General features: G+C 42.6%; 1 protein-coding gene across 1 annotated transcript in view; it reads left to right on the forward strand.

Moving 5' to 3' along the window:
• AHDC1 (AT-hook DNA binding motif containing 1) overlaps window positions 1-10,718 on the forward strand; it is an 85,352-nt gene that overhangs the window by 21,730 nt on the left and 52,904 nt on the right. The window contains exon 3 of the mRNA XM_018555961.1: window positions 6,240-6,403. Coding sequence (XP_018411463.1) covers window positions 6,240-6,403 — 164 coding nt within the window. The remainder of the gene's footprint in view (window positions 1-6,239; window positions 6,404-10,718) is intronic.

The following is a 10,718-nucleotide window of genomic DNA, read 5'->3' on the forward strand; positions in this document are numbered from 1 at the left end:
ATGTCACTGCTGCACCATGTGTAAAGTACCAGGCCATGAATTTGCCAATTGCCATGTTCAGTAAGTTCTGTTTCGTGATTTTTTTCAGAAGCACTAAACAATTTTTCTAACATTTATTATTGCACATTATAGTTTCATTAAGTGGCTGCTTTTCTATATTCCAGCTTAAAGTTCTATGCAAATTCAGACTTCAGTGCAGTTTACTGAACAATAATACATGGGTACTTGTGCATTCCCCCCCCCCCTGCTTAAAAACCTAGGGCAAAAAAGGGATGCCATCTCTAGTTAGGTAACGTATGTCTATATGTACACACATAACATGAGCCCAGTGTCATTTTGTTTTCCAGTACACCTGGATAATGCAAATTGAGCAAGGATCGGTCTCCTGATAGGTGAAGAGCAAAAGCAGATTTATTTATACCTCAACCTTTATATGGTATGCTAACAATTAATAGTAGAAATCTTATGTTTCAACCACAGCACCTTTTTAAGTGCCTTATTTGTCCATCTACGTGGTTTGCAGACTGCAGCTCAGAGATCATTAGTGTAGACATTTTGGCGTGTCTTGATCAAAATGAGCATTTTAGCCACGCAAATGCTATAAAATTCTGTTTAGAAAAATATGCTTCTGTGGCTTTGTTCTCTCTGTCAGCTATGACTGGCCATTCCAGCTATGCTGGGGCCCATCTGCTCTCTATTTAGAAATCTCCAGCAAGCATACCCATCTCTAGCCGACAGAGTCCGAATCAGTGAACTGATTACGCTGAGAGAGGTCAGACTGTGAGAGACCATTCACTGCAGTGTGACAATGTGTAACCCTTTCCTGTCAGTTCCTTTGCTGCAATCAGTTTCCTGCCACAGAGAGCTCAGTAGAGCTTTGCATCATAAAGCACCCTGCAGAGCATAGCAACGTAACCCTTCCCTTGCTGGGCTGTGAACACTGCAGTTATGTACCTATGGTAACACAATACCTTGTCAGCAGCACTCCTCCCCTGTCAAATGATGTCACTGTCAGCTCTGGGGAGAATGTGACCTTGTCACCTTCCAGCCAGAGACAGCTTGGAATAAAAGCTTCCTGCGCACATAATGTGTCTATAGATGTACAGAGTCTGGGAAGAAAAAAAATCCAGGGCTGAGCAGATATCGGAAAGGAAAATCAATCCTCTTAAATTCTCCACACACCTGGTATATTCATGCCTTTGTGCTATGGTTCCTACAGTGAATCCAAGATGGATTACAGCAAGTGAACCTTGTCTACAGTAGAAAGGAAAACTCCTCTTGCACTTTACCAGAAATGTATGGAAGTGACCGCTGTGCATGCTCAGTACATTTAAGCAGTTATTGCTCACACAAAGCCTTGTACCATAGAAAAGTAGGTGAAAAGCTTTCATTGCAGGAAACTCTCATACAATTGGAAGCAAGTTCTTAATGCAGTCATCTCTTAAATATAACCAGCACTTGGTGTTTCTGTGTTCCCTCTACACAGCAGATATCGATTAACCCTTGACTTCATGGCACGGTGATCATTCACTGGTCATATATCTACAAAGCAAGCATCAATGAACAGATGACACCTGGTCTGTGTTGGGCTGTTTTATTGAAATTTATGGTAACGGCCGTATGCAACCTTGTAAACAGTCTTCCTGTGTACGCCAAACAGAAGTGGGTTGTTAACAGTGGAAGCTCAAGATGTGTGAAGCGTTAGAGGTAATCTTTAATGGGAAGTGGTCATCGGCAAAAGATGCCTCTGATAACAGGACTGATATTGTGACTGGGGTGGACTGGAAGAGGAGGAAGTTACCGTGTTTCCCCGAAAATAAGACACTGTCTTATATTTTTTTGGGCTCAAAAAAACACACTAGGTCTTATTTTCGGGGTAGGTGTTATTTTTTGTTAATGTACAACAATCCACACTTATTCATCTACAAAAATAGTGTGATCTGGGCAATCAGGGGTAAGAGCAATTTGGTAACCAATCGCTCTCCAGACTGAGCGAAGCGCACTTTCACTATCGATTCCTCACAGGCAGAGTGCATTTGGTATCACTCCGCCTGTGACAGGAGCCGGCGCTATAGAGGAGGGTTCGGCTTATGCGGCCCTGCTCCCTCCGGTACCGCCTTGCTTCCCCTAGCGCTGGCTTCGTTGGCACCGCTAATTCTCTCCTGCGGCTCTTCAAGTTCCCCCTTAGGCCACCACCGGCCCTGGGAATGGTCACAACTAGGTCTTATTTTTGGGGTAGGTCTTATATTTTAACAATTCCCAAAAATAGTACTAGGTCTTATTTTTGGGGTAGGTCTTATTTTCGGGGAAACAGGGTAGGTTTTCTGAATATTTAATGGAATAGAAATGTGTTTCCCAAACATTTTCTGGTATCTGCTAAGAGTTGTCTTGACAGAAACTCCCTTTGCCCATCTTGCTTGTTAAGGGAGCTCTGTGTGACATCTTACCAGATATTATGCAAATTGTGTATGAATGTTTTTACTTTTCATGAAGAGTTTTACCTGAATGTCTTAAACTTTGTTTTTTCCCAATATGAGGAGACCATGGCAGTCTTACGGGTTAATGGTGAGCACTCCCCGTTCGGATGTCACTGTGTCCCCACTGCTGCATGACCCACTTCCACATTCGGTATCCAGGCAACATGCTCCTGCTCCCTCTGCCCTACCTCATGTAACGCCCGGTACAGCGGCATCCTGTTAGAACAGAGAGTGGCACTGAGTATCTGTACAGAAAATGCACACGCTGAGCTGTATAATGATGCTGAGTATCTGCACACCCCCTCTCTGTTTGTAGCTGTGTATTTTATCTGCCTGTCTGACAGATCCCGGATCCAGCGGGGAGCAGCTAATCTGTGCACACAGGAGGAAGCAGATAAATAAAGGATGAGAGAGACAGGAGACAGGACAGACAGGAGAAAGGGAGGGAAGGAAGGAGTTAGTGTGCAGGCCTTTGTAGTGGGAAAAGAAGCAAAGAGAGACATCTGGTGGGAAGAATAGATTCTCTGCACTTTTGCAACATGGAGAGATGTGATCTTTCAACAGTAACACAGTGATTCTAATAAACATTTGTGTGGCCATTCATGGTCATTCTCGATCTATAATACATGGGAACCCACATGTCAACTTTTCTCTCTGTGACTTATCAAGAGACTGGCGTGCACAAATCCCTCAGGAGCAAGGAAGAATCTGCTACCTGCATCTGTCTCACCATTCCAATGTTATTTTTATCTCATAAGATTATTTTAGTCTGGAGACTTCAAAGGCCAAATCGCTCAAATGCCAGAAATTGGCATGTACTTCCATGAAAACTTTCCTGTGCAGGTGAAAAACTTCAACTAGTACATATTTAACAAAATATCTCCCTGCATTTGAAGAGGTGTTGTATAAAGCTGAAAGAAGTAGCTGTCCATGACAGCTGAGCAGATACTGACTGCCATCTTTCTAGAGACCTCTCCTGACTGAATCCTGTAGTGCCAATATGTTCCGCAGCGCTTTACAATTTGGGCAGCAGAGCATATATAATACTTGACGAAACAAGAGCTGGAATGAGTTTGCCTCATGAGCTTGCAGTCTAAAGGAAATTTGACATGGAGAACAAGTGCTTATTTCAAAAGAAGGGCAATGTAAGCATTTGTATGCACACAATGAAGATTCTGACGTTAGTCTATCATAATACAATCTGTAAACAATGCGTGGAATTAATCTAAACTGGAGCAGACCAAATCAGTTGTCCATAGTTACCAATTAGTTTCTCTCTTCAGTTTGTTCAGTTAAAGAACTCCGGGTGGAATAAAAATCAACCGTTGCAGTGGTGCACTTTAAGGGTTAACTGCTTTTTTGTCTTCTCTAGGGGACCAAACAAAGATATACTCACCCAAGCCTTGATCCTGCAGCAGAGATCACTCACATCTTCTCCCCCTACGCTTCGGCGGGGAAATGTCTCATAGCACCCTCAGGTCTAATACACTGGTCTAGCAGCCAGGCAGGACCAAGGATCAGCAAGGGTTAACTTTTATTCTGCCCAGAGTTGTTCAAGCTCTGACAATGAAAAATAGAAGCGGATTGGTTGCCATGCACAGCTGCTCCAGATTCTGTCTGCACCACTTTTGATAAATTCCCCCTATTGTCCTTTTCAATAAAAAAACAAACTATGTAATGTGAGGGCTTATCAAGCCAACCTACTTCCTTTATATCCAATCAAGAAGGCCCCTGCACTGCATAGTTGTTGGTAGATATCTAAAACGTACAAGCAAATTGTAACGTGTCGCCACGTGTAGGCCTGTTATTTTAGAAGCCGTAACCTGTATATATTTTAGTTCCACAGCTTGCACACCATATTCCATACTAATCAGATGCACATTGGCCCAATTTTAGCTACAAAGACTATTAATGCAGTACCAGAGTGAAGAGGTTAGGTACCACGCTAGAAAATGTTTCTGTTGTGCTGTCACTTGCATTGACACACGTAGATTTCAGAAATCTCGGTTTCTTTTTCTGTGCAGTACTTCTGACTACATGGGAGCTGAATTAGATGGCAGCGAACACAATATACGGGATTTGCAAATAGGAGGTTGTCTGTGCACAGCTCCAGCACCTCAAGGGTTACACTGTCACATGCTGCTTTCAGGCAGGAAAGAGGATGGTCAGAATGCCAAGGTCTGCAGGGCTTTCTGGCTGGAAAGGGAATGCTTTGCCAGGATGTGGTTCCCTGGCTGAGTGCTTTCTGCCTCAAAGCATTCTGGGAGGAGGGCAGCTATAATTAGTCCTGTGCCTGGAATCCAATGCCTGCTCCCTCCTCTCATCACTGCACCATCTGTCTGCCCTCTACCCTCCCCCACACATACACTCAGCTGTGACACGAGCAAACTTCCTGATATTTGACTATATAGGTATATGCTTCGGCACCAATTTCTACACATACACCCACAATGAAAAAAAAAAAATCATTGGCTGTTTTAACCATACCTGTGCTGCAGTGGCACTGAATAGTGTGTTTTTCCACTACTGTGTGCTTGCTGTACCTGAGAATGGTCGTATACACACATCCGTTCTATTTCATTATTTGACATGCAATCTTCCTTTTATTATCTTACCTGGTTTGTGCTAATCTGGAAATGCTTTTTGTTTAATTAAGCTATTACTTACTGAGTTTGTCCAACTTTTATTCATGTATCCCATATCTTATTTTCTTATGTTTATGTACCTTACCAATATGATCTCTCGGGAACCATAGAGCATGGTTTCAGCTTTTGGACAATGGGCTCACCATAATCCTGCAACATCTCTCAAGTTATATATTTACCCTTAAAATCAATCCATGCTCATTTATTCTATTAAAAAACATAGATTCTGCTTACAGTGATCCGTAATGTGTATGGGTGATAAGCCTGCGCTTGATCGATGATTGTAATTTATGTTCATCCATAAAATGTATGATCTAGCTGTCGCTTTTATGACTGTTACTGTAATCCGTGTGATTACATTTTTTTGATCTACATGTGTGTATCTGTAATTTTGCTTCAAAACCTAAACTAAAAAAAACATTGTCGGCTTTATATATGTATATGCATGGGCAGGTCTAGAGAGGCCAATACTGACTGGCTTCTTTGGCCTCAGTGCACTGATGCACACACAAACAACCCCTGAGCACAGGCACACAAACTGTACATGGAGTAGTGTGTTGCACAGTGCCAGTAGACAGGAAGAGTGCTAATGAGAAGAATGGATAGTGGAATAAAACTACTCTGGGGTAGGGTGATGGTAACAAATTAGAAAAGGTTAAGATGAATAACGGAGAAATGAAAAGGGAATCTAGAGCACATAGGTTGAGGTGAGTTAGGGAGATGCAAATGCAGAGAGAAGACCTAAAGCCTTAAGGAAAGGCGTGAGGAGATCATGGGATTAAGTTAGAAAGGAGGGGGAGAGCATTACAGCCCCGAGGTGGGGACTTGTGTCAGTGTGTGGAGGAGAGAGACACATTATACATACACACATGACTCCATCGGATACTGAGATATAGATAACAGGAACGAGAAAGGCAGAAGGGGGGTAGGTAAACTGAAAAATAAAACAAATGTGAAGAGGCACAAGGGAAGAATAGGGTCATAAGGGTGCTAACAGGGTCAAGACATGAATGCATGGTAAAGGCAAGTTCTACTTGAATGTGTGAAGTGTAATAGACATACATAATACATATTTTGTAATATAAAGCTATGTGAAGTTCTAACTTTTTAAATTCAGATATTTGAATTGTATCTATTTATTTTGGCAGATGTCATTTCTACTGATGTTGCTCCGTCTAGCCTGGAAAATGGAGATACTCCTGCTGAGAAGCGTACGCCTCATCCAAAGGAGATAGAAAGGGGCCGAAGAGTGACCCAGGCATGCAGACACCCACGCTCAAGGTGAGGCTTTTAGAGTTGTGAAAATGCATAATTGGTAATGTTGATTCCAGAAGCCAGTCAGTGCACGTTAATGTGCCTTTTTATTGTGAACATGTGTTTTGCCATACAGGTTCACCTAAATTTCCTGATCCTCAATCTTCCTCACATGGCATATACTCTTACTTTCACAATCCCCTCCCCCCACAACCATTCAGCTACCTGTAATAAATTAAAGTAAACCTGTTTCTTCTCTCCCTCCTACCATGCAGCGCTGAGTGCCTAAATGGCCAACCACCAAGCAACAGTGGTGTCACTTGATGGGGCGGGAGCCCTTAGCCCTGTGTAAGCTCTAGCCAGCGACTTGGAGATTACACACTGGTTCTCCTTTTACGCCTTTAAGAGAAGGCAAGTATAAGCAGCTAATGTTGGGCAAAGCAGCTGGTGTGCTTTCATCCTTCTCCAGCACATACTTGTCTTTGCTGTCTTTTTTCCCCCCCTCTCCCAATGCTCCTTTTAGCCTTTAAGAGCAGATAAATAACTGGTACGTTCGCTATGGCAGAGCATGTGGATCACTCCCTTTCCTCTCGTGACAGCACAAGTGCTTGGTGGCTGGCCCACTCTAGCCAAATGGGAAGTGGGGAGGAAGCTCCATATTGGGTGCTTACACAGGGCTTCCTTTCCTTGCCCCCCCCCCCCCAGTGGCTAAACAAAGAGGAAGCGAGGCAAAGGAAAAATAATTTTGTGCTGCTGGAAATGAGGGTGATCGAGCCTCTCGGGCAAAGCATAGTTTTGTTTTACAGCGCCTACAGTGCACATTAGGATATATAAGCAGTCCAGTGCAAGTATAAACTTAGCAGGTAGTCAAAACTTAGCACAGCATAAGCAATAATCTATTACATCTTGAAATGTAATGCATGCATTCAGACAACCCAGAAGTAGCCTGTAAAGTTTGGGGCCCCCTCCATGCAGCTGAGACCTATATAGCATGGTCTGAAGGCTCTCTGATGCCAGTTGACTCAAAATAAGCTTAGTTCAACCAGAACTACTTGCAGACACCCTTTCTGAGGTAATTTAAGATACATGTGCTTGCTCAATGTGTGGTTAAAAAAAAAGGAAAACAAAAGGTCAATCAACAATCCAGTTACATTTTTACATGCCTTTTGTATGTTAAGTGCCGTGTGACCAGGCAAAGCTTGGAAACTTTCCATGGTGCCTTTAGTTTATACTGGGGTATGAATACTTTAACATTCCATATTCAATTGTGATTACTTTCACTGGAAATTATATTGCATACTGGTCATGCTATGCCAAGGTATTATGCAGAAATCAACTTCAGCACATGTGGGGGTAATCGCTACTCTATACAAGATTAACCCCCTCATGACTGAGGCCTTTTTTTCTATTTTTTGCACCCATGTTATATTCCACATTTTAGGCCTGAAAATTACTTAAAACATCTAACCACTCTCCCCTCATCACAATCTTTGGGAATCCAAAGTTTACTTCTAGCTTGAACCGTTTTAAATTTGGTTCCCGACAAATTATCACAATTAGCAGTTCATCGCTCATCTCCATCTTTCGGACTGGCAGAATCAGTTGTCCTGTCTAATTGTGTCTGTTCAGCGACTTTCTCCTATTCTATCGACACAGTACTTTCTTCGAGGAGCCATGCCTTTCTGATCCTTTTGCGCAGCACGAGGTCTACTTTGTCAATTTTTGGCAAATGTTTACTCCTTAACTGTTTGTAAGAATCATGGGCATAGGCAGTTTGCTATACAAACTACGAAGTTTGTGTAGCAAGCTTTTCCAAAATGGTATGTGATATCCTGTGCGATTTTCAAGAGCTTGAAATTGATTGAAGGCTAGTAGTCAACAAAGTGTTAAAACAATTGTTTGACTTTTCGGTTATTTTATAGTTTAAAAATGCATTTTTGAAATCTCTCTGTAAAAAACATGATAAAATCTTTTAGCAATTACGTCAGTAGTTGGCTGTTCTGTTCTACACACTATTATTTAACCACCTGCTATCCGGCCGTTGTAATTAAATGGCCGGACAGCGGCTTCGTGAATGCGGGTGTGCGTTTTTAAACGTCCCTTCCCGCTCGTGCCCGCCGCTAGGCGGTGCGCATGAACGGGAAATCGGCTTTCAATGTAAACAGCCAGCAATGGCTGTTTACATACAAGCGTTCAGGCGTCTGTAGAGACGCCCGATCGCTTTTAATTGTGTGCGGCTGATGATTAAATACCACCAGATGAAAGCTCTATCTGTCCCCAAAAAATGGTATAAAATTAATTTCAGTACAGCGTTGCATGAAGGAATAAATGTCAGTCAAAGTACTGCTGCGCTGAATACTGAAAAATGGCCTGTCCAGGAAGGGGGTATAAACACCCCAGTCAGCAAGTGGTTAATCTTCATTGTTTTGGACATGCATGGTCTTAATTACAATGTTTAATTTCGGTCACCTTATTGGATCACTTGTTGGATAAAAGACTGTACACAGCGAAATACTGTGAAAAGTGTATTTGCTATACCTAGCTTCCATAATTTGAATCTCTAACTAAGAACCAGTATGCAGAAAATAGTCCTAAGTTTTGAAGCCACTGGTTCTGCTAAACGGCGAATAATTTCAGAAGGTCGTCAGCAGTGGCAGCCCATATTTCTCTCCCGTTCATTGAAGGACATAGGGCAACAGAGTAGGAGTAGGACACTGGGCACATAACAAAAAGACAGCCTAGGGGCGGCCCCTGCTGGTTGTCCAACCCCCCACCCGCTTACAAGTCTCCAGTTTTTAGCCTAGCGTAAGGAGCTAAAAAATTTTGCTCTGGAAATTTTTTTTTCCTTCCTTTTTTTCGCGATTCTTCTAGCAAGTGTCACCAGGGCGGCATGCTGGATGGCTATAGTTTTAAAACCCTAATGTATTCTAGAAGTGATCCCCAGTCCTATAGCATATCTTTTGAAGCTGAAATTCAGCTAAACACTATATACACAGATGAAAGGTGGGATGGCGGAATACTGGGATGTGATCAGCAATTTGCTCAGAGCTCCATCCTGATCAACTCATATTGCAAGACATTGTGCAGCATTCTGACCCCTCTATAAAGAGCTCTCTCTCTGCTTACTCTACTATGCCCTGAGCTGTGCAGCCTTAGTCAAAATCAGGCAGACATCTATGAAAAGCCTGGATAAGAGGTTTGGAAAATATAGCCATGTGAGCAGCCAAGACGGCGCAGAAAATCTGAGGAGCACATTCTGGAAGCACTGAACGATCTTTGCTCCTGGGTGAGTCAACAAAGGTTGTTAAAATTCCACATGTACTTCCCTTGGATTCAGCATTGCCTGTGGAATCTTATCTCCCAGATTTCACTACAGATACTGCAGAGTAAGCACAGGACCCTCACTCAAATAACGAAGGCCACTGCTAGCCTCTCTTACCTGCCATATAAAGACCACAAAGGATGACCTGAAATAGGATCTACACCAAATTAGACCGTTTCCAGCGCTGAACAGAGAATCAGTACTATTGGGGATACTTTGAATCTGATCACCACAGACATTGTAGATATTAAGAGTTTAAATAAAATCTAAAACTAGGTTTGGAGACCTAGAGGACTGACTTCGGTAGAATAATCGGGCAGGGGCAGAGGGGAGAAATCTTGAGGGCTTTACTGAGAATTGGCTTAAAACTACGTTCGCAAGCAGTCATTCACTAAAGTATTCACTAATAAAAGACAAGCCCATGTTCTATTGTGCCCTCTACCACCCTGCTTTGGCAATGCCATCGCTACCCAAAGATAAACCACTTTTACTACTATTAAAAAGCGTTTGAGGTATAGGAATATCCCATACAGTATGATATACCCTGCTAAACTGCACATTGAAAATACCTTATTTTTCACTGATCTTGCAGAAGTTAGTGGGTTGATGTTCAAGCAAGTGGACACCACTCTTTCCAGAAATTGACTTGCTCTTGGGATGTTGCATACTTCCCACAATCTGCCCAAACCATTCTTTTTGCCAATCCCTTTTCATTCTTGCAGAGTATTTTAAATATGTACATCTCTCTGCGAAAAAGTATAACAAATTCCTGTGTTCTTTGTATTCTGACAGTCCCTGTTAGCCTGGCGCCCATGCCGCTGTCAGAATACCCGCACAGTGATGGCAGCCAATTGGCCGCTGTCACTGTTCACCTGAAAATGTTCCATTTGTCTTCTTTGATTTTTTGATGGAAGGGTGCCAACAGGCACCCACTGTGCAAATTTTAGCCGATTCATCAACAACCGGACGAAACTCAGTGTATTACCAGCTTAAGAATACAATAAAGACCCCCCCCCCCAT

The sequence above is a fragment of the Nanorana parkeri genome, unplaced genomic scaffold (genome assembly GCF_000935625.1).
Source record: "Nanorana parkeri isolate BGI_ZX_2015 unplaced genomic scaffold, ASM93562v1 scaffold220, whole genome shotgun sequence".
NCBI classification, from domain to species: domain Eukaryota; kingdom Metazoa; phylum Chordata; class Amphibia; order Anura; family Dicroglossidae; genus Nanorana; species Nanorana parkeri.